Here is a 24,016-nt window from a genome sequence, read left to right as displayed (position 1 = left end):
TTTTGTGTCACAGTTTGCTCTATAATTATGTGAATCATCGGTAAAGTATTTTTCAGATAATAAATATGTGTTATAGGTCCTAAATGTTAGATTTTCCCACTAAACTCATTTTCGATATGTTTATCAAAATTATGGGATAAATATATAATTATGTCCAATTTGCTAAATACTATGTGAAAGAAATAAAGTATAAGCCAAAATATATAAACTGATGCATAATTTTAAGGGTTATGTACTTGATAGAACCAAACGATAAAAGTATGGAGTATTGATTCAGAATATATTTTTATTCATCGTTATGCAAAAAATCAAGTACCTCATCTATTTGCTGAGGATTTAATTCTAGATTATCAAAAAATTGAGGAACATGTAATGAACTCTCAGGTTGGGTTACAGGAAGGTAATAAGAAGAAGAACGTTTACATTTATTGCATTTTTTCCTATACGAAATATTACTATTAATAGTAACTCTAAGTTTATTAGTTGCCTTATCCAATTTCATTGTTGGATTATCAAGCAACATTTTCTTCTTATTTTCCAAATCACTCTTTATCCTTTCAACCTCCGCTTCATCCTGAATATTCCCAAATTCCTACAAAAAGGAAATTGTTATCTCTCATTCAAAAATATCAATTACTAAGTTGATAAATAAACTGCAAATACCTGGATATTTTTTACCATCCTTCCCAAAGTCAAGAATTTCCGGTTAGGCCATTCGGAAATTCCTAATTTCCTACATACCCTCCTTAAAGTAGATGAGCTAGGTCAATAATTTCTTTGCAGCGTCAGCTTGTTGCAGATGTAAATACTGAAGCATCTCTTCTTTAGTTATTGTGTTGGGATTACGAAAGGAATTTTTAATCCTATTTTTCCCAAGTAAGACATCATTACTAATACTTCCTACAGCTATCCCAGAAGTGGCATTATTCTCCTCCATAAATGCAATATTATTCTGATTTTTAGCCACAACGTTCGTAGCTAGATCACCTTAATAAGAAGTTACCCATTAAAACAATATATATCACAAGAAGTAAAGTTTATGAAAAAGTGTAACACTTACCAACAACTTCGTTGAACTCTAATTGTAAATCCACTATATCTTGAACATAGGCTAAATCCATACTCGTTTGAGATACATTAGTCCTCAATGGTGATATTTGAAAATCATTCCAAAATGAATGATCATCGGTTGAGTCATTTTTGTGAGGAAGAGAGGAAGTAGAATGACTTGCCATTATGAAAAATCATAAACAAAAAGATAAAACTAAGAAGAGAACTTATAATAAAAATGTTGAAAATATAAAAAAGATGTGAACAACAATTTAATAAACTGAAGAAAATATACCCCAAATCGAGCATCCTCATCAACCGACGGCTACTGTATATGGTAAAATGACATCTATTGTTCGAAAGGACAGCTACGTTGACAATTTGCACCACTGTTTCCAAAAAAAATCTACTGTTTTATACAACTTCTGCACATTAAATTTTCTTGATTGGCACACCAATTTCCCTCGAAATAATCAAAAGTCTTCAATAGTCTCACATGATGTTTAATTAAACTGTTAAACTTTTATATAAATTAATGATTTGATTGGCATTAAAATCTTCTTAAGTGTAACTCACATTGTTTGTTGTTTTGTCTTTGTTCTTAGATTTATCACTTTATTAAACTTGTAACACTTTTTAGATATGGCAAATATTTAACTTTGTAATACACGGAATATAATATACCATAATGCTAAATAATCATTTACTCCATATGTTTATCTTGACAAAGACATATAAATTAAAGTTTAGACACATAAATGATTTATTACCATAAGATACCCACTCAAGGTAATAGCTAAAAATTGTTTATGTTTATAAATGTCTATTGTACTCATATATTTGCATCATTGAATGACAATAAATGATTGATAAATATTTGTCATCGTTATCACTTAAAATTATTACTTCCACTAACTCTATTATCACTTAAATTAGGGATCCAATTACCACATTACCTATCATTAGTAATTATTGAAAATATGAAAAAAAAAAAGTTAAAATCCACTAACTCCATTATCACCTTAAACAAGAGTGGTTGAGTGTCTTTTTGTGACTGCTGAATAAAAAAAACATGAGTGGCTGAGTATATTTGTGACTGCTGAATAAAAAAAACATGAGTGGCTGAGTATATTTTTTTCTGCTGAATAAAAAAAACATGAGTGGCTGAGTATATTTTTTTTGTAGTAATAAAAAAAACATGAGTGGCTGAGTATATTTTTTTTGTAGTGCTTAAGAAAACATGAGTGGCTGAGTATATTTTTTTTGTAGTGCTTAAGACAAAATGAGTGGCTGAGTATATTTTTTTTGTAGTGCTTAAGACAAAACAAAAAATAAGATTGGCTGCTTTCCTGTTTCGTGATTGATGCTCAACCTTGTCCTTTGCTGAAAAAAAAATAAAAGTTTATTGCTTTTTTGTGGAAAGGCGTCCAACCCTGTTACCTGGTTAAGGAAACAAAATGGACTACGATACTTGATTTTCTCTTATCTCTGCNATGAGTGGCTGAGTATATTTTTTTTGTAGTGCTTAAGACAAAAAAAAAATAAGATTGGCTGCTTTCCTGTTTCGTGATTGATGCTCAACCTTGTCCTTTGCTGAAAAAAAAATAAAAGTTTATTGCTTTTTTGTGGAAAGGCATCCAACCCTGTTACCTGGTTAAGGAAACAAAATGGACTACGATACTTGATTTTCTCTTATCTCTGCACCATCTGGTTTTGCTGATGTTTTCATGCTTTATAATGTAAGTTGTTTTACAATTAAATGTTATGAGTTGATTATAAAGCAAAATCTCATAACTCTCCATTTTCTTTGGTTTTTTCAGCTGGCCTTGTCCACCTCCACCAAAACTGTAAGCAACACCAGTTGAGCATTACTACCAATTCAACCAATTCTGATACTTGTTAACTCTAACGACTTCCTAAACTGTAAGTATAAAATACATCATTATATTACTTTTTATTCTTTTATTCTTACTAATCATTAATTATAACTGGCAAATTTACAAACTTTCAAACTGTATATATAGACTTCATTATAGTTACTATAACTTCTGCTTTCTAAATTTTTAGGGTAAAAGTATTCACATAGTATCGTATACTTGTAATTGTTTCTAGCACTCATGGCTTCTATTAACATTCTCTTACGTTATATTTCTCCAACGAACACAACGGAATCGATACACGTCAAGTTCATACAAATGTTGTACCTCGTCGACACAAATTACTCTGAACCTGATTCTTTACAATACATCTTCCACGATGAAGAGGTAATTCACTTGTAACATTGTGTTTTATTAAACTCTTTCTTATTGCATATAGATTCTGTTAAAGGTGTTAACTGCATTTACACAACAGGGCACCTTTATTAACATCCATATTCCGAATGAATGTGTTCGAAAGTATGCGAAGAAATTTAAAGAGGGCCGAGTTTATCGCATAAAAAAATTTGTGGTGACGACTAATGTGCACAAACACAAGACAACCAATCACAAGTACATGTTAAACTTGTCTTTGAGAACACTTGTCAGAGAATTAGATGCTGCGAATTTCCCCACTTTTACGTATCCATTAAGCGGTGAGCTATCTTTAACATAAAATTTCATTCTTATAACCTGACAATCCTACGTGAGTTACTTCTTCTTATTTAAATATCTTTTAGTAACACAAACTCGACCATTATTATGTAGTATCAACACAATTGAGCAAATGATTATGTTACTACATATGTTATTGTCAAACAAATAGAATTTATTTATAATTAAATGCCTTAAACAATTTTGTTTCTATTTTCCCTGCTTACAGAGCCTCAAAGCACAAGTATGACTTCAACTAATGAAAAGACACTACAGGACTTAAGCAATGCTCTCATGCATATTGTCTCAATTAAAGATATCTACGAAAAAGGAAAAGTAAGTTGCATTGGGTTGAAAAATAGGACCACTTTATCATAATCTCGTGATATTTACATTCAAATAGCGCACTCTAGAACATATTTTTTAATGTGTTAGCATGAATATAAATTTAATAAAACTTTGTTTATAATTGTAAGGCTGGTGAATTTTGGATTGGTGGAAAAATTGTTGCAGTAGAGAACTCTTACAACTGGTTTGCTGTGTGCTGCCAAGCAAACGATTGTAATAGTCGACTCATTCCCCTTCCTTCTGGTGAATATGAGTGCAAAAAATGTTTGACAAATTGGACAAAGGGCATCGACAAGTACAATTTAAAGCTTCAAGTAGAAGATGCCAATGGAAATGCAAAATTGAAATTGGTGGACAAAGACTGCATCCAACTGATAGGCAGAACAGCATCAAACCTCCGAGCAAAGCATAAGCGCATAACCCCTCAACTGCCAAAAGAAATACAATCATTGGTTGGACTTGGCATGTTATTTATGGTTGAGGTGAAAAGGGAACAATTGGAAAACAGATACGCTCCCTTCTTCGTAACAAAGATAATAAATAATCAAACATTAGTCAGCCTTTACTGTCCTGAGGTTATAAAAAAAAAAACAAAACAATTGGTATCTTGAACCAGAAGGAGACATTAACTTGTTAGACGAGGTAGACTATTAGCACTACTTATGTTTAGTTTGTTTAATATGCAAATTTGTTTACAAGCAAAAACTCAAACTATGTTAAATGCTTTTTCACGTGATTTAGGAATTTATCGAAGCTGAATGAAACGAAACATTTGGAGATCATTTTGTACATGTTCGATTCGTACTTTTATATTTTTTATTATACATTGATGCAATTTGACACAACTTTTTTTTTTATTGAGATGGACAAGAATTTAAATGCATGTATAAGTCTTCATTTCAAATTGTTTATGTTTTCTTTCGTGCAACACAACTAACTTTATTTAAAGAAATAAAAGCATTACATGTTAGTACATTTATTTGAATATGAGATATGAACAACCAAAAACACAAGTTTCTATGTTTGTTTTAGAAACTGTACGAAAAAAAACCCAAAGTAGGACACTAACAATGATGTAGGAGAATGAACTACAATTTTAATAAACTTGTATATATAAATGCTACAACTCTATTTATTATCAATAAACTTGTATGTATGAATCTCCGTTTGACAAAAATAAACTAGCTCTTTATATTTATATCGTACATAACTATTGAAATAACACTCTTGACCTCTTAATTAAATTCAAATTTAAACAAAAAAAATTACAAAATAAATACCAAAGAATTTAAATTTTAACATATTTTTTAATATCATTGTATTTATTCGATCTTTATTGGGCATTATACTACGCGCATCGCGCGTGCCACCGCTAGTTTTAATATTAAAAATCATCACCACCTTGAAAATTTTGAAAAAAAAAAAATCATCATATCCCTCTTACCTTTGAAAATTTAATAAGAAAATGTTATGGAAAAAAACCCTTTAAAGAAAACGATGTGGCAGCCCTACCATTTATTCATAGCCACGTGGTGACTAGAAGGTCCACATCACATCATTGAGCTAGCAGTAGGACCTACATATTGTGGGCCAACAATAATTTGTCATTTCATTATATTTAAAATAAAAAAATTTATTTGCAACCAATTTTTTTTACTAGACTTTTTACCAATAATCAACATAAACAACGTTAAAGGTGGAGTGAAATGAGAGCGGTAAAAAGTAAAAGTTGCGCCTTTTTCAGTTGAGCGTTACACTTTGAGTGGGTCCCGCGGATTAATTAATTATTGTCTCGGTTTCCATATGGGTGTACCGCGCACTCCAACTTCCACGCAAGGATTTACCGCTATAATTACGGTCTGTACTTCACCGGCGGCGAGCAGTTTTTTGGCCGGAGTTCAGCTGGAGCTCTCTGTTTGCTACTGGCATCCGTCTTCGTAGTCCAAATCTTCGATTCCGGCGATCCATTTCCAAGGAGTCGGCGTTGTTTTCCGATCGGTTATTCTCTGAACCGTCCCTGCGAACGTTCATACTCTGTCTCTCTTTACTTGGCGTTAGTTACTTAGTTTCAAAGCCTCAATTCTCCGTAACTTCAAAGCCTTCGTTAGCTCGCTTCGGTTTTTTCAAGGTTAGTTCAAATTCGTATTCGTCGATTTAGTTTTTTATTTTTGTTTTGCTGGAATTTTGAGCATTTTCTATCTGGCTAATTGTTTCTACTATGAATATTTGCTAAATCAGATTAGATTTTTCTGTTTGTATGCTAGTCCGTTTTTTTAAAAAAAAAATATAAATATGAATATGAATAAAGCTTTATTACATATTTTTAGTGTTATTTCCGGACAATGGCGCAAACTCATAGGAGCCGCGAGCACGAGTCCATGGTTGATCACTACCATAACGTCTCTGGTTTTGATGACAGTCCATTTCAAGACAGAACGGTCGAATCTCGAAGGCCTGTTGATGAGGACTTTGGAGATTCTGACTTTGAGGATGATTTTGAAACGGTAATGTCAACGAAAAGTATGGAAGTTGATATTAAGATCTTGTTTTGGTCCTTTACATTTGTTTAGTGTTTAGACTGATGATTTCAGCGATGTTGTATTTACAGAGTAATCCGGTGACCGATACATGTGCTCTTGAAGCCAGACATGGCAAGGATATCCAAGGTATTCCGTGGGAACGTTTCAATTTTACCAGAGAGAATTACCGTGAAACGAGGTTGAAACAATACAAAAACTATGAAAGCCTCTCGCGCTCTCGAGAGGAGCTTAAAAAGGTTTGATTCTACTGTGGAAGTCTTGGTGTTGTCCTTGTAAAGCTTTTCTTAGAAGTACAATGAATGCTTTTTTATTCTAAAGTTTTTAATTATAAAAAAAATATTTTGTTACTTAGTGTAGTTGAGGTATAGGGGGCAGTGATTCATCTTTTTGTACCCCTTTCTCCAAGAGTTCCTCTGTTTGCATCGTGCTTGCCTTGTTCTAAATCAAACCTTCATTTTTAGGCAATAGTGATTGACTTCCATTCTGTTTTCTGTTTGGACTTTGGAGTTTGAGTTGGAATTTTCTTTCATGAGACTAAACATGCCTATGTGATTCCAGGACTACAAGGAAGTGGTGAAAGGGCATAGTTTCTTTGACTTCCAGTTCAACACAAGGCTTGTCAAACCAACAATTGTGCACTTTCAGGTGAAATAAATACTCAGCTTGTACTCGATGAGTTCCTTTGCCTTCCAAGTATTGTGTGATAAACCATAATGCTATATTTAGTATTTTGCAATCACAAAATATTAAATGGAATGAACTGTGGTAAGGAATGGATTGGAAAATTGATATTATTTAATCAACAAAATTGATTATGTGAAAATATGTTGATTCCAGATTTTACTATGTTGTCTGTGGGGCTAATTCATGTAGCCTTTTACATTTCAACCAGTTAGGCATGATCCCTGCCTCCATTAGTATCATTTAGTATTAGCTTCTTACACATTATTGGTTTCTTTGACTTATCATTGTTAGCATGTTGTTAACCCCTTCCCTCTTTTCCTCCTTTTAAAATGCCAATAATAATAGTTTTGCAGGTGCTGTTTTTCTAATTAAGCCTTATGGATTTTTTTATTTATTTATACTACTAACTTTGTGCAGTTATCATTCTTGGAGGCATGAAGTTTTGTGTGCTATGATACTTTTGAATTCAAAGTTTAGCCTTATTTACTGCTAACTTGTCCCTTAGCAGTTCCAGAAATAATTTTGTCAGAGGCCAGTATTTTCAGATGATGCTTCTTGTGGCCTCAAAGATGGTGAATTTACTTAGGTCCAATTTTGATATTTTCGTTGGTTATTCTATCCCAAAAGCTTTCATCATTATACTATTTCTGGACTCAATTTGACTAAATGTGTCTTAATAATTGATCCATCTGTTGAGTGAGCTTTCTGCTATTTTGTTGTTTCCAATAGCACTGACCATTAAATGATATTTACATTATTTTTTTGAAGCTACAAATTTGCAAGGGTACCAATCTACTTCTTACCTGGAACTAATTCATTTATATTTTATTTCTTTATCTAAGTACTCTTCTGTGCCCGGTTCAAGTAACTATGAACTGGGACTTGTATTAACTCAGTACTTTTTCTGCAGATCATAAGCACTTTACACTCTGTTTAGTATGATTATTTATTTTATTACAAGCACTTTGCTCAGGAAGGTACAGTCCCAAATACTAGCAAGTAAGTTGCATCACAAGTTGATGTCTTTATAAGCCAAGTTATTGGAATTAGAAGCTTAGGTGAAGTACATAACTTGGCTTTCTATGGACCTATTTAGATACTAGTGTAGAACATAGATGAGATTACTTGCATCTTGACTTTCAAATCCCCACCTGTTTTACAACTTAAACTCAGTCTCAAAATTAAATTGGTATCTACTGCCATCAGTTTTAAATATTGTCTATGCCGGGAGGAATCTAAGAATTGTTTACAATATAGTTGGTAAGATGGAGGGACAAAGTACTGTCCTATGTCAATAGTTGGAGCCTTTAATTGTTTTAGTTTTACTTCTCAGTCAGTCAACACTGCATTTATCATTCTTATTGGATGTATAGTTCCAATGATGCTACAATTCTATAGTTATCTTGGCTGACTGAATCTTAATGCATTATCTTGGATTAACAGTACTGGATTTAGTGATTCTTATCACTTATTTCTCATTCTGAGGGAAAGTCTAAGTTATAATGTAGTCTGGGATGAGCTAGGTTTCATTCCTTTTGTTATTGTTGTTATTAACCAATATCTCGAGGAATTGCTATTTCATATATATACACATTTCAGCTTTAGAAGCATGATGGCAGTTTATATCTGAGCAGCATGGCTGGCGCATTTAAGGAACATTTTCTATATGGTATGATGGGGAAAATGTATAAGATTTTCAAAGGCATTTTTTGCAATCTCATTGCCAGCCTAGCTCAAAATTGTTGTTTTCATTTTTCTGGGAGATATCAAGTGATCTCTTTAAATATTGTCCTACATACAATCTATTCTCTTCTTTCATTTCTCTTAAGTTTGAATTGACATTGTGCATTCCATTTGCATTCTGTTTGTTTCCTTATCTTTTAAGTTCTGGGATGCCATAGCATTTTTCTATTACTCCTTATCTTGATTAAAAGTGCTGTTCCCAGCCTATAACTTGAGATGCTCCTCTATGTATACTCTGATTTCTATTCTGACTTTAATTACTTGACCCAGTCAGCAATTTCTGTTCTCTCTCAGTTTGAAATTCTTTTTGACAATTCATTGTTAGTATGGAACATTTTTTTTTTATCCAAGTGGACATGACATAGAAGTAACTAAGCCCTATTTTGTTGCAATCAAGAATTTGGGGTTCATTTCTGTCGGGATCAATCTCATATTTTTAGTTCTGACTCTAGTACCAGGGATTTTCACTAACATTTTGCATAATCATTTAAGCTTCTATTTAGATTTTTGTACCCAGTGCTTCCAACAAGACAGATGGCTTGTTAAGGGCTATTGCTGTAGTCTTTTGTTTTTTTTATATGATTTATCTGCTGTTCCTGACAAGGTGGGTTTCTTTGGTTACAGCTAAGGAACCTCTTGTCGTCAACATCAAAACATGATGTTTATTTGGTGCAAGACTACTCTTTCATGCACTGGTCTTCTCTTCTCAGAAGAGGAAAGGAAGTGGTTAATATGGCTAGATCACTTGAGCCAACGATGGTAAGTTGAAGATCGTTTGTTTTTTCCTAACATAAACTCAGTGTTCTCACCCTTTCCGGCACTAAAAATTTGACTGCTATGCTCAGAAATACCCTGGATCTGTGGGCCAAACACCCTCGAGAGTGCAGCTGTGCTCCATGACCATTAAAGACAATCTAATGGTGGCAGGTGGTTTTCAAGGAGAGCTCATCTGCAAGGTATGAAGATTAGGAGAAATTCACAAATGGGACATAGGTCAGACGTACTCGGGCTATTCTTGTGCTAATCTTGTGGTTTCTTGCAATTTGTAGCACCTAAACAAACCTGGCGTTTCCTTTTGCATTAAACTTACAGCGGGGGAGAACGCTATAACTAACACGGTGGACATTTGCCATGCACCAAAGTAAAGTTCCTTGTTTATATTCCTCGGATTTTATCACCCAAAAGGACAATGACTAACGAAGAGAAATGGCTCAATTCTTTTCAGTGGCTCGGTGCAGGTTATGGCTGCAAATAATGATGCTCAAGTTAGAGTATTTGATGCCAACAACTTCGCCTGTCTTAATTGTTTCACATTCCCTTGGTCTGTGAATGTGAGTATGTCACTATATTGTATTTGTTTCTTTATCTATAATACACATTTTGAATCCTAATAATTACTTCTACGGATTGGTTCATATTCTGTCACAGAATATCTCTGCCAGCCCAGACGGTAAAATGCTTACTGTAGTTGGAGACGATCCCGATTGTCTACTTGCTGATGCTCAATCAGGAAAGGTTAGTATACGTTGCTTTCATTTCAAATTGACATGCCATTCGCCAGACTCTCCCAAATGGGAGGTCTTGACATCGAGCACTGGTGACAGGTTGAGAAAGTATATCTGAACAGATACTACATTGTAATAGAGTCAGTACCACTACAAAAAAAGTGACATGCCATTCAACATTTGCTAAGACTTCACCTTTACAGGTAATTGCCAACCTTAAAGGTCACCTAGACTATTCATGTGCATCGGCCTGGCACCCAAATGGCCGAATTTTCGCCACCGGGAACCAAGACACCACTTGCAGATTATGGGACGTGAGGAACCTGTCACGATCTTTGGCCATTCTCAATGGAAGAATGGGCGCAATCCGTGCAATCCAATTCAGTCCAGACGGGCAGTTCTTAGCCATGGCCGAACCAGCCGATTTCGTGCACATATTCGACACCCAATCCGACTATTTCACCTGCCAGGAGATCGACCTGTTCGGTGAAATCGCCGGGATCTCCTTCACCCCGGACACTGAAGCTCTGTTCATCGGAATCTCAGACAGAACATACGGAAGCTTATTAGAGTTCAAACCCAGAAACTATAACACCTATCTAGACCTCCTCTAATCCACATTCCTTTCAGCCGTTTCAGGCTTTCAACATGTTATTATCAACGTTGCCATTTGTTCAAATCCCCTAGTCTTTCACGCAACCAATCTCTCATCAGTGTACGCCACAAAACCAAAGAAAAACTTGCCCAATCTTAAGGTTTTGTGGCCCTTGTGAGGGAAGGGAGCACATCACTTACAAGTGGCTCCAACTGTTGTTGAAAGGCCACCAACCATATCTGTACACATACTTTACGCACACTCCAAAAGTTGCCTACTTTAAATCTATTTCTGTATGGGTCACGTACACTATGGGGTTTGACCATTTCAGCGAGCACCACATGCCTCTTCATATCTCCATCTCAACCACTATATTAATTAAGGACGTGTCCAGAACGTTTCTTTGCTCCCACCAATCAATACATCCGTGTGTGGGTGGCCGTTAACCCCAATAATAATAAACCAATTTAGCTGTAAGAACTCTCACAACATCTGTCGGGCTCTCTCGGGAATTCATCAAAGATATGCAAACTAAATTGGGAAGCACTACCAATATGCACATTCCATAATAATTTCAATCTTTGTTTAATAAACCCCGTAAAGGACTTTGTGGTTTGATGACATCGTTGTGACATCTCCAAATAGAATGTTACATGTTTGAGTCTCATCCTTGATGTTGTCATGTTATGGAGCCTTTTTTTGGATGACGAGAGAAACTTGCAGTCACTGCCCAATAATATGTACATCTAGTAAATCCCGCCCTGTGATTCGGGCATTTGACAAAGAATCACAAAGAGATAAACCAGTTTAAGTTGTCCATAGCTGGCTAATAGAAGACTAATAAATTGCTTCTATTAAGAGTCTAACTTTGAAGTTGCTTCTACTAAGAGTCTAACTTTAAACGTTGTGGTTATCAAATTAATAGTTTGACCAACTTCATTGCTCATCTTGTATTTTTCAATTTTCATGGGGTCCATTTCCAACCCCACCAATTTGATTCTTAGCTTTTGTTTGAAGGGTTTCTATCATTTTTTTTTAGTAAAAAATGCATCCATTATGTGATTTACATAAAAAAACAAGAAGAAGAAATCTTGAAGTAATTAATTAATGTAAGGGTAGCATAAAAGTCATTGTTATCTAGAGGTTTCCTCCGCTTAAAGTCAAGATCAGTGCCAAATAATATATCCAAAAAATTCTCTAAAAATAGTCATTTAAAGCCTCAACTGAAAAACAAGCAAATTAATAATGTAATTAAGTAAATTTGATTAGCGGTGGCACTGTTGAAGATATTATAATCTAAGGCAGTCAAATAAAAATATTCGAAATCTTGTGGGTATTCTTTCACTGAGGCCGCAACGCCTCCCCACAATCTAATTATTCTTTCTTATCGCATATTTTTTTTAATGCACTCCTATTATCAACTCCTTTCGCTTTGTGTCTCATTCAATCAACCTCATTTAATTTAATTTATTTTTGTTTTTCTTACAAAAGAGTTTGAATCTTATCAATCAATTAAATATATTTGTTTTTATATTAATTTTTGGAGTCTAATTCGGAGTCGGCATAAGTCGTGTCGACACGATTAGTTACCCCACCGACATTATAGTAATATTAACAATGGAAATTATTGAGTTAATGTCACTGTAGTTGGAAGACGACGTGAGACCCATAAGGCCATAAGGTGTGAATAAGATGATATTAGTCTTTTTTAACTTAATCCGAATTATTGTGTTTAAGATCTGGGAATACAATTACCTTAAAATTCATCACTCCTTTGAGGTCTTACTCAGTTCCATGAGGGAGCACTTTGCCACCATTTGAAATCCTATTTGGGGCCATGAGAGAGTACTTTGTCGTCATTTGGGGTCTATTCAGTATAATGAAAAAATACTGTTATCATTTGTGTGATTGCTTTGCCATTTTTTGAGATTATAAGGCAATAATAAATCCTGTTAGAAAGTGTTTTGCAACTCTCTGAGGCCTTAATCGATTCTATAAGAAATGTTTTACCATTCTTTGACATCTATCTTTGAGTAAGATTTTGAAAATAAAAACTTGGAAGACAAGAAGTGGTATTAATATTTTAATAAATTATTTTTGTACTAATTTAATTTTTTATTAATCAAAACCTAATATAATTGTTGGGGGTCATATTTTAAAAAGAAAAAAGAAAGGGGTAAGAAAATGACAAAATAAGTAACGGCTAAAAGAGGAGCTAGTGCGAACGCGTTTAGTCCGAAAACGCAACAGAATCTAAGACGCGGGGAGCCAAGGCAACCGACAGGTGGGTGGATCAAGATGGACACGTGTCCAGCAACCTTACAGCCGTCACTATGCCATACGTCTACACACCCCGAGTGACGGCAGTTGACGTTAGCGTCAACCGGTTAGACGGACATCACAAGATTAGGTGAAATTAGGAAAACAAAATGGCTATTAAGGAGAAGATTTAGAAAATCTAAAAACATGTTCTTAGGATCTATATAAGCCATAGCAAATGAAGAGATAAAACCCACAAAAGGTGAGGCTGAGATATATAGATATACAGTGTGTTGGTTTTTCCTCACACTCGCACACACTTCACTAACACAACAAAATCATTTTCTTGAAAAATTTCTCTGATTTTTCTCTAAATTTTCTTCTCTAAATCCTTCCCCCCTCTCTGAATCCCCCGCTTCTTTGATCCCTTTCTGCAAATCATCTGCTTTTTTTGGAAAAACAGTCAGGTGTTTTCAGAATCGAGATCTGTTTTCTTTTAAATTTTTTTTTTTTGTCTTTTTAGTTTTTTCTTCATCTGATCTGATCTGCACGAGGGCTTATTAGTTGTCCCTCAAAGGTTTGATTTTTATAACAAAAAGGGTTGTTATTTGAAGACCCTCTTTTGATTTTCTTGTTTTTTTTGTTGGAATTTGATTTTTGGTTAAAAATGGCTACCACTATTGATATGTGGAGTAGTTTAGGTGTAGATTTTCATTCTTCAGAGCCTTTTAATGGCAGTGGAGATCTCATGGATGCACTTGAGCCTTTTATCAGTGCATCTTCGTCTCCGTCTCCGTCGCCTTCTTTCTCTTCTTCTTCTTCTGATGTGTTTTATGGATCTTATGGGGGGTTTAATGGTTATTCGGGCTGTGGGGTTGGGCAGTCGGGCTTTATCGGGCTTAACCCGTTGACGCCGTTACAAGTCCGTCAGATTCAGACCCAAATTAATCTGCAGGCGCAACAAATGATGGGCTCCGCGCCGTTTCAGAGCCAGTGGCCGCAGCAGCCGCGCCGGAATTTGAGCTTTTTGGCGCCGAGGCCGGTGCCGATGAAGGTGGCGGCTAGCGCGCCGCCGAAGCCGACGAAGCTGTACAGAGGGGTGAGGCAGCGCCACTGGGGGAAATGGGTGGCTGAGATCCGTTTGCCCAAGAACCGGACCCGGCTCTGGCTGGGGACGTTTGATACGGCTGAGGAGGCGGCGCTGGCTTACGACAAGGCGGCGTATAAGCTCCGAGGCGATACGGCTCGGCTCAACTTTCCTAATCTCCGCCACAACGGCTCCCTCATCGGCGGCGACTTCGGCGAGTACAAGCCGCTCCACTCCAACGTCGACGCCAAGCTGCAAGCCATCTGCCAGAGCTTGGCTGAGAACAAGAGCCTCGACTCCAAGAAGTCCAAGCCGGCGGCTCCGCCGCAAAAGCCCAAGGAAGAAGCCGTGGAGGATGACAAGAGCAGCGTGCCAGCCGAAGCCGGACCCGAAAGCTCCGGATCGGATTCTGGATCGAGCGGGTCGGATTCCGGTTCGGGCGGGTCATCTCCCGTTTCGGATCTAACGTTTCCGGATTTCACGGACGAAGAGTCCACGTGGGACATGTTCTCGGAGCTGCAAAAATATCCATCTCATGAGATTGATTGGGCATCTCTATAATTAGTCTTTTATTATATATTTTTAGTTTTTCTTTATTTTAAGGAAAAAAAGGAGTGGTCCAAGTCACATGTGGTCACGTGATGATTGGTGTAGGGTGGGGCCGGCTGCAAGAAATTTTTGAAAATTGCAGGGAAGGCCTTAGCATGTTGATTATTATGGAGTCAGTCCTTGTAGTTATTGTTATTACTAGGAAGATCCTCAACTGGCTAGCCAGTGGTTTTTGTCTTGGCTAGACCAGTGAATTTTATGTTTTTTTTTTTTGGTAGAATTTGTGTTTAGGTTGTTGTCTATATTGTATTTTAATATGAATTTCGGTGTTATAATAATTGTTCAGTTTGCTATTCTATGCTTCTTTTTTTTTTCTATTATTATGACAACAAATAAATTGCAAATAATTGTAAAAAAAATTAAAATAAATAAGTTCAATTTCAATAAAATTTTAAACATTAGATGCAGGGTGACATCCAAGAGGAGAGTTTGTCGTCTACTTTGGAGTTGGATTCTTCATACTTTGAGTTAATTTTAAAATTTAAAAACTAAATAGATTTTAAATAATATTAATAATAACAATAATATCATTGGTTTTATTTGAATTTGAATGATATGAGTTTTCTAACCATGTGTTGACTTTTCTTGTGAAGATTAAGGACAAAAATGAAAGGCTTGAAAAACACTTTAGATATAAGCTTGGTAATTTTTCAATGATCTTACTATTCATTAATGTCTAAAGGTTAAACAATTATAAGAAAATGATAATCCAAGCAGCTATATACAATATTAAGTTTTTGTTTTGTAACATAGTTAGTTTATTAATCAATTTTGGTTTATTTGATAACTAGTACCTGTTTGGTTTGGTTAAACAATTAATATAAGTGTTTGGTTAATTAACTGTTTGTAACCGCTTATGCACCAAAACGTTAAAATTTAAAAAGTTAGTCAAAGAAGTTTTTTCATCAGTTTTTTAAGAAAGTCATTTTGTAATAAACTATTAACTAACAGTTAATTTACTAGATATCTTTCTAGAATCGACTAATTTTATAAACTAGTCAAACTCAGTAACGTAATCAGTTAACATCTATTTACTAAACACCCTTTAAATATGATAAGGACCGCTTGCATTGTTCAAGGGTTTGGGTCTCTTCAAAAATGTTAGGGGAAGGGGAAGGGGAGGTTTAAGACTTCGCCGAGGACAATGTTCACGAGCTAGCATTATTTAAAAGTGTGCATTTTGTAAGCCCATTCTTAGGTAATAGTTTACAAACAACACATGATAGGTAAATTGCATCGGGTAAACCCTCGCCCTTGAGTAAATAGCCTACAACTGCACTAAATATGCCACACATGATTAGTCTCTGCCACACAAAATATGCAGAGTCCAAATTTGGTCATAGGCCCATTTGGCCGTAACTTTGTACATTAAATAGTGTGGGACCAAATTATTCGGACAGTGGAAAGTCGGTGCCCCGGTGGACACTTGAGTTGACATAACTTGTTATGAATGTCCATTGTAATTGCTTCGAAAGTTCATTGTATAAATGTTCATAGAATATTATAAGTGATTTGAAATAAATATTCTTAGAAGTTGTACCTCAATTTCAAAGGTTTTAAATTCCATATACCTAAGATCTACGCTCTAGAATCACCTATTACACAAACTCTACTCTAAATTTTTGTGAAACAGATAAATCACAGATACACTTCGGCGTGCCAGTTATTACAAAGAGCTCATTATATTAGTGCCTATAAATATTTCAATTCCAAATTGTTTTATACGTGTTGAATAGTGTAATTGAATTTAAACATGTCCACTATACTTCAAATACTACAGAGTTATAGGATGCAATGTTTGATTCTAACCAAGAAAATGTACGTAATTGGCCTTATTGCATATACCAATGTCCATCATTTGGAGAACTTGTGGGTCACATTTAGACACATCCCACAATGAACATCTTCCAGCGAATCTAGAATATGAAAATAAGATTCCTCGAGATTTTGGTGCAATCTTTTAGATATTGCAAACCACAAATTAAAACTATTATAATTATATGACATTGTTATACACATAATTTAATGAGTGTATACTATTAATTAAATTACAATATGTAACAAGGGAATAGAAAACAACAAGAAAATGTAGGGTTGATATTATAAGCTAATAAGTTTGTAGACATGTGAAAACGTGTAAGATTCAAAAACATTAATTTAGGTTAGGTTTTCAACCAAATATAGAGATGCTCCAAGTTAGCAAGGCCGGGATTGGAAGCACAAGTAAGCTAGAGTTTCTTGAGCTATAAGTTATTCCCAATTTGGTTCCAAAAATCCCCAAAATCAAAGATTCAAACCTAACTCTTTATGACCATAATAACATATATAGCATCTCCAATCTTCATAAATCACATATTTTGACCATCTCTAAAACACATGTTTAATTAATTAACCAAAATGCTAATTTATTAATTATGCTTCTCGCATAAATTCTTAAGAAAATGTTTGGTTAATCCATATGGGGTTAAACTTTTCTCTTGAACTAACTTTTGTACATGATATGTCATGTTAAAGAGTTCCAAGCCATCACTTGAGTATGTAAGAGTTGAACTCTACTAGTAGCGCGACTTATTTTTGTACATGATATGTCATGTTAAAGAGTTCTGAGCCATGCTTTCATTTGAGTATGTAAGAGTTGAACTCTACTAGCGTGACTCAAACTGAGTCCAAGCTAATCTCAGAGTGGTTGAGATCGATATCAGGTGCCATATAAAGAAAAAATTGTATAAGAATGTGTTGTGACCTTAGTTTTTTTAATTAAGAAATATGAATAATAATTTGCGAGGTTGTTATTACTAGGAAAAGAAATCATTCTCGGCTTTCTTTGCTCTCTCATCCCTAAATATTTGAGTTAGTGTGAGTTTGAGTTTTAGTCTCTAATTCTGATAGGACAATACTGCTAACCACCCAAGAAAGGTAAATTTCGATCACTATGAAGATCTTATGTGACGGAATTGACTGAGAGAGTGTTGATAAGAATCAAACACGTAACAATTACATACGAAAATTGTGTTCCATCTACTCAATCACTCATTTTGGGACTCGAGAATTCTTCATTACAATGGATGCATGCTAAGAATTTTACAAGTAGATGGTGTGAAAGAATCTTTGTGGTCTAAATTCCTTAGAGACTAAGAAAATATAACAAAAGACTCAGGTAATTAAGGTCATAGTCTATGTTACATGTTGGCCAAGTGTAAAGTACACGGTAACGCTTCACCATCATTGGAATATACTTTTCTTATAATAATACGCAAATTAAACAAACATACACCGTCGGTCCATACATGCATTTTTCATTTTTAATTTTCAGCAAATGTTATAAGATTATATATTTATATTCCATGGCTTTCATCTTTCTACAACTCGTTTGGTTCCTTTGGACATATATGCACTGTGGTGCCAACCAACTTTAGAAAGTTTGTGTATTCTGATTCTTTTTTCTTTATAGTTTTCCTACTCTAATACGGTGTTGCAAAAAATATCTGCCAGAATTAATCATTTTTCTGGGTTCACTTTATTCTTTTCCTTTTTAGATTCAAAGAACACACATATATAGATTTTTGTACCTTCTTTAAATTGTGTAATATTTAACATGACTTATACGTGACGCATATAATACGATTAAGCATTCATCTTCCTTCCCTAAAGGTTGAATTCCCAACCCTAATGGTCCTCACGACCCGGCTGACCTAATAGAGCATCTGGAACGATGTAAATCATGGTAACTTAGAACATACTAAGCACAAGGAGTCCCTCACTTTGAGGGGTTGCTTTTACAGTAATTATTGAGATTTGATCCCTAATTTTTTTTTTTTAAATTTTACCTCTGTGGCTAACTGAACTGTTCATGCTGGCGATAGGGCCACTGGCCTGGCCTGGCCTGCCCCTGGTTTAACAGCAAATTTCAAGGGGCGATGGGGGAATTGAATAGAGTACAGTGTTGGCATTATCAGATGGATGGGATGCATGCCCGTTTCGTACGTAGTCCTTTACAATGTTGGAAATTGACAACGTTGGCACCATCCCAAAATATAATTTTCACTGTGAAAATGACACACATCCACTTGTACACCGCCCAATTCAAGCAACTCTACTATTAAATTTAATTTCTTCAATTCGAAAATAATACATCACTAATAACTCGATGATCTTGTGATCTAGTGGCATTGACTAATTCTCCTAAATGGAAGGTCATGCTTCGAGTCTCAGTCAGGGTACTATTTACAGGCTATATACAGCAAGAAATTTACTTTCAAATAAAACAAAAAATGTACTACCTTACTGATATGGAGGAGTAACCACTAACCCACATTATTGCGATGGAGCTAAAGAGCTGTCTTCCTCTCCTTAATGTATGCTATGGTTGTGGGGTGTAGTTCAGACTGGAGCTAGTGGTACTACACCCATGCCAGCCCCAACATTATTTACATTATTGTATGAGGTACTAAATACCACCCTAGCCCACCTTAATTGGTTTTGTCTTTTCTATGTGCCAATAATCAAGCAAGCATGCAACCATTGAAATTCATGAAGAGGTGTCCCAAGATATACCTCAATTAGTGAATTAATTCAAAATAAGTTCATAAATTTTGCTTTTGTAATATCTGCATGGTGTATATATAGTTCAAATCCTACTAAGATCAATAGACGACCAGTTGAGGCACATCTGGGATTTACTTCCTCCATCGATCTCTAGGGCATACACTAGCAAATTATTTTATTGAAGGTACATTATATTTTAGTACTGAAGGTTTATTATTTGATAGTATACCAAATAATGTACTAACATTACTCAACAATGTACCTTAAAAAAATAACCTTTAATATATTAAAATCAATATATTTTTAGTAGAATAAAAATGTAGCGTATTTCAGTAATTCATCTAACAAGTAAATGAGAACATCATCTATGCAATGGTATAATGATTGGCATACACCACCACCTTTTAAATCCTAATCCCCAAAAATCTAACATTAAAAAGAAAGGAGTCGAGAAAAAAACAAATAAATATCGATCTCTTATCTCTCATTTACTTACCATGGGTTTTTTTTTTTTTTTTTTCATAGCATCAAACAAATGGGTACCCCACTACCATCAACTTGAGCATGCATATTTCATGAAAAGTTTAAATTGAATAACTATATATATATATATATATATATATATATATATATATATAAAACTTCCCAACTTAAAACTTGCAAAAATGCACTTATATGTACTAAGGAATTCACTATTAGTAATATTGCATCTTTAATGTTCAAACATTTAAATCGTACATACATCAAGTTGATTAATAATTTACATTATCAACTCATTTTGTAAATTTTATAAAGCTCGCGTGCAAACTCAATTATTAAAGTGTAAGTGTAGCTAGTATATATGCAACTTGCTTTTTTTAATTTTATAAATGCATCCATGTAAATATATATGATAATAAGTTACACTGCACATGCACGCACGCAGTCTCTATTAATATTACTTACATGCAAATTCTATTTTCTTACCCGCAAAAGAGAGAACACAAGCTAATAGGTAAAAGGTCAAGTGTCACTTCCCATGATTTACTTCATCTATAGAGATTTTAATAAATGATTATGAAAGCTCTCGAGATTATTAGGTGTAGAGTACAAAATTAGCCTTGTCGTGAATATGTACAAGCATCTCGTAATTTACTTAATTTCCTGACTCTATAAAAAAAGATAGTGAAAGCCCTCTTAGCTTGCCCCAAAAGTTGAATCCTCAATCAACAATTCCAAAAGCCTCCCACACTCCGATCCGACATAGCATTTGGGAGCTGAGTATGTTGGCTCAGCAGATATGGCTAAATTGTCCGTGTGCATAAGGAATTTTAGGCATAATCCCCACACATACTGCTGCTGCTAAGTTTTGAATCTTGGTCTCTTGCCCTAAATATTGCATATTGAATTAATGAGCTAAGTCTATGCCGCCGTAATAAAGAGTTGGAGATTATATTATGAATGAAAGTAGTTAATTTGAAAGCTATGAAAAGTGGTTAATTAGGAGAATGGAGGGATGCTTCCTCTAATCTGCTCTGTGACTACTAACTTATAAATTAACTAATGTTTCAAAAAAAAAACTTATAAATTGACTAACACACCCCTTCCCCTGACCACTTGTTACTCAGTCTACTTTTCTTTAATTTCGTCTGTTTTTTTTTTCCATTCCCATTTCCCATTCCCAATTTGCACGTACAATAACATTAATACGCCATTACCAACTTTCTTGATTTTCCCCCCTTCAAAACCAACCCAAATTAAAGTCTTTGACAACCAATCCCCATTTCACTTCCTAGACATTTCGAGGTAACTTACATTTCATATTCTTTTCCCAATTACTTATAATGTTTGTCTTGACTTTCTGTACGGAGACATCATTGTTCTTTCCTGTACTTTCACATGCAATTTCATGGATGCCACTTAGCTTTATATATATATTCCCACTGAATAACCAATGCTATTGTATTGTATTCAGATCAAGAAGATATGACTAATACCCACAATAATGTGGCAGTAGTTCTGTCGTCTGATAAAAAACCAGACCCCCGCCGTCGCTGCCTCGACCTGGTGGCGATTGCCGTTCCGGCGACCGCCGTGCTCGACCCGACATTGCTGGACACCATGAGGGATTCGTCGCCGACCCAGACATCGTCCGAGGATTATTATAACAATTCTTGGGCTGTAAGTTTCTATGTTCAGAAATGATATACTATGTCACTTAATAGATGCGGTTTTTTAGTTAATTAATTTTGATGTGTTTTATGTTACGATGTTGTTGTCGTGTCGGGATGGATTGAAGCAGCTTCGTTATCCGTCTGCTTTGAGGATGTTTGATCGCATAGCCGAAGCTTCTAAAGGGAAACAAATAGTAATGTTTCTGGACTACGATGGCACCCTTTCTCCCATTGTTGAGGACCCTGATAAAGCTTTCATGACCAAAGAGGTGAGTCTAGTATTCTATCAGATCATATGAAACTAATCTTGATTGATCGAATCGAGTTTAGGCTCTTGACCTCATGTTTATGAACTCGATCGGGCCATTTCAACTCCAGACAACCCATTTTCGTTGTTATTTCATTTTTATTCCAATGCACATTCTCGAATTAATTTTGTATATATTTTAGATGAGGGAAGCAGTGAGAGATGTTGCAAAGCATTTCCCCACAGCAATAGTCACTGGAAGGTGCAGATCTAAGGTATATACACTTGCATTATTCGGTCAAACACTAGAGCTTGTTATACATGATTTTTTAGAAGAGTATGTACACACCCTCGAATAGTTAATATAATATTTGTTGTAGTGATGTTTGCGTGTATTTTCAGGTTTACAAATTCGTAAAACTATCAGAGCTTTACTATGCTGGAAGCCATGGCATGGACATCAAGGGACCAGTCAAAGGACACAACTATGAAAGGGTAAACATTACTAACTAATCAATCACTTTTTCTACAAATTAAAACTGTTGGAATACTAAAAAAAAAAGGTTAAAATAATTTGTGAGCTCAATAAATGTGACAAACTTTTATGTTAATTACACAAATCCATTCTATGCAATACACCTCAAACGCATGTGCGAAAATACTAATTATACTAACAATATTTCTCATTAATGTTATTTGTAAATTTTCAGGGCAATACTTGTATTCTATGCCAACCTGCAACAGAATTTTTACCAATGATTGATGAGGTTGGTAATTGTATTAAAATTTATCAAAAAATTTGTAGATAATATTAAATATAATTATATTTTATTATTTGTTGGTTTACCGATTATAATTTGTACTTGAACTAATAATATGTAGTACAATTGAATATAGTATACATTACGATACTTGGTACTGTTAATTAGTATAATTGGTACCATAGAAAAATCTAAAATTATTTTATCATTTTCAGGTGTATAAAGCTTTATTGGGGAAAACTAAATCAATCCCAGGAGCTAAAGTAGAGAACAATAAGTTTTGCTTATCAGTGCATTATCGTTGCGTTGAAGAAAAGGTCTTTTTTATTTTTTCTTTAATATCAATTCTATTTTTGTATAATATTTCTTTTGAAACACTCATTATTTTTTTTGTATAGTACTAACGTATTTATTTATTTATTAGAAAAAAATAATATTTAATTTTTTTTTACTGATTCAGAACTGGAATGAGCTTGGTGAACAAGTAAAATCTGTGCTCAAGGGATATCCAGAGCTTCGATTATGTCAGGGAAGAAAGGTACATATGATTTTTAAAATTTTTAATTTTGACAATAATTAAGATAAATAATTAGTATAAATTCACTAATTTATTATTATTATTATTATTTAAAACTAAGGTTTTGGAAGTTCGTCCTATCATAAAGTGGGACAAAGGCAAGGCACTGGAATTTTTGTTGGAATCGTTGGGTTACGCAAACTCCGATGATGTTTTGCCGGTCTACATCGGCGACGATCGGACCGACGAGGATGCATTTAAGGTCCTCCGACAAAGAAGGCAAGGTTTTGGAATCTTAGTATCCAGAATTCCTAAAGAAACCAGCGCTTCATATTCTTTACAAGAACCATCCGAGGCAAGTATATACTGTATATTTTAACAAAAATTCCACATAGCATCCATATATTACGCTACTAAGTACTAATCTTGCATTATAGACTAGCAGAGAAGACAAATCCCCAAATGCTTATATACTAATATTACATCTATTATTATTATTTTTTTTGAGAAGATTATTATTATTTTTTATTACTTTTTTTTAGAGAAAATAATAATATTAGCATAATTGTTTATATGGCAGGTTATGCAGTTCTTGAGGCGTTTGGTAGAGTGGACCACAAAATCTGATCTTTCCTAAAGATTAAAGATGTTGCATAGGCTAGGAGGCCGACAAGACTTTTGGCATTTTCAAAATCCCTCAAAAAAAAAAAAAAAATTTACCCTGAAAATTTTATCTACAATGCAGGGGACTAGAAAAGAAAATAATGATTATTACTATCTTGCTATATTATATTCATTCATAT

General features: G+C 34.6%; 3 protein-coding genes across 5 annotated transcripts; all 3 read left to right on the top strand.

Annotated features, from left to right (window-relative positions):
- The first annotated feature begins 5,769 nt into the window (after nt 1–5,769).
- LOC116022393 (uncharacterized WD repeat-containing protein C2A9.03-like) lies at nt 5,770–11,372 on the top strand. Of its 2 annotated transcripts, none has more exons than XM_031263105.1 (10): nt 5,770–6,096; nt 6,328–6,472; nt 6,577–6,744; nt 7,067–7,153; nt 9,560–9,694; nt 9,781–9,891; nt 9,985–10,076; nt 10,161–10,266; nt 10,364–10,450; nt 10,644–11,372. In XM_031263105.1, the coding sequence occupies exons 2-10, from the start codon at nt 6,347–6,349 to the stop codon at nt 11,052–11,054; spliced, it is 1,323 nt and encodes a 440-aa protein (XP_031118965.1). In that variant the 5' UTR covers nt 5,770–6,096; nt 6,328–6,346; the 3' UTR covers nt 11,055–11,372. The 2 variants fall into 2 exon arrangements, with proteins under 2 accessions (XP_031118965.1, XP_031118964.1); XM_031263104.1 differs by having other exon boundaries at nt 6,296–6,472.
- A 2,142-nt stretch (nt 11,373–13,514) lies between these two features.
- LOC116021887 (ethylene-responsive transcription factor RAP2-4) lies at nt 13,515–15,286 on the top strand. Its single transcript, XM_031262401.1, has one exon. It carries the CDS (start codon nt 13,962–13,964, stop codon nt 14,940–14,942), a length of 981 nt encoding a protein of 326 aa, XP_031118261.1. The 5' UTR covers nt 13,515–13,961; the 3' UTR covers nt 14,943–15,286.
- A 5,866-nt stretch (nt 15,287–21,152) lies between these two features.
- Nucleotides 21,153–23,998, top strand: LOC116021886 (probable trehalose-phosphate phosphatase H). Of its 2 annotated transcripts, none has more exons than XM_031262400.1 (10): nt 21,153–21,320; nt 21,490–21,695; nt 21,817–21,957; nt 22,139–22,210; nt 22,338–22,430; nt 22,646–22,702; nt 22,912–23,013; nt 23,157–23,234; nt 23,335–23,568; nt 23,794–23,998. In XM_031262400.1, the coding sequence occupies exons 2-10, from the start codon at nt 21,501–21,503 to the stop codon at nt 23,848–23,850; spliced, it is 1,029 nt and encodes a 342-aa protein (XP_031118260.1). In that variant the 5' UTR covers nt 21,153–21,320; nt 21,490–21,500; the 3' UTR covers nt 23,851–23,998. The 2 variants fall into 2 exon arrangements, with proteins under 2 accessions (XP_031118260.1, XP_031118259.1); XM_031262399.1 differs by having other exon boundaries at nt 21,814–21,957.
- The last annotated feature ends 18 nt before the right edge of the window (nt 23,999–24,016 follow it).

The sequence above is a fragment of the Ipomoea triloba genome, chromosome 6, assembly GCF_003576645.1.
Source record: "Ipomoea triloba cultivar NCNSP0323 chromosome 6, ASM357664v1".
Classification (NCBI taxonomy): domain Eukaryota; kingdom Viridiplantae; phylum Streptophyta; class Magnoliopsida; order Solanales; family Convolvulaceae; genus Ipomoea; species Ipomoea triloba.
The sequence above is the reverse complement of the archived record's forward strand: the minus strand, read 5'-3'. Positions and strand labels throughout refer to the sequence as shown.

What these genes read in the sequence shown, in the direction of transcription:
- LOC116022393 (XM_031263104.1), top strand. Translation starts at nt 6,311, where the DNA reads ATGGCGCAAACTCATAGGAGCCGCGAGCACGAGTCCATGGTTGATCAC. An exon ending in GACATTTGCCATGCACCAAA is followed by an intron (nt 10,077 to 10,160) that starts GTAAAGTTCCTT and finishes AATTCTTTTCAG; the next exon opens with TGGCTCGGTGCAGGTTATGG. An exon ending in CATTCCCTTGGTCTGTGAAT is followed by an intron (nt 10,267 to 10,363) that starts GTGAGTATGTCA and finishes ATTCTGTCACAG; the next exon opens with AATATCTCTGCCAGCCCAGA.
- LOC116021886 (XM_031262399.1), top strand. Translation starts at nt 21,501, where the DNA reads ATGACTAATACCCACAATAATGTGGCAGTAGTTCTGTCGTCTGATAAA. An exon ending in CTGGAAGGTGCAGATCTAAG is followed by an intron (nt 22,211 to 22,337) that starts GTATATACACTT and finishes GTGTATTTTCAG; the next exon opens with GTTTACAAATTCGTAAAACT. An exon ending in TTTTACCAATGATTGATGAG is followed by an intron (nt 22,703 to 22,911) that starts GTTGGTAATTGT and finishes TATCATTTTCAG; the next exon opens with GTGTATAAAGCTTTATTGGG.
- LOC116021887 (XM_031262401.1), top strand. Translation starts at nt 13,962, where the DNA reads ATGGCTACCACTATTGATATGTGGAGTAGTTTAGGTGTAGATTTTCAT.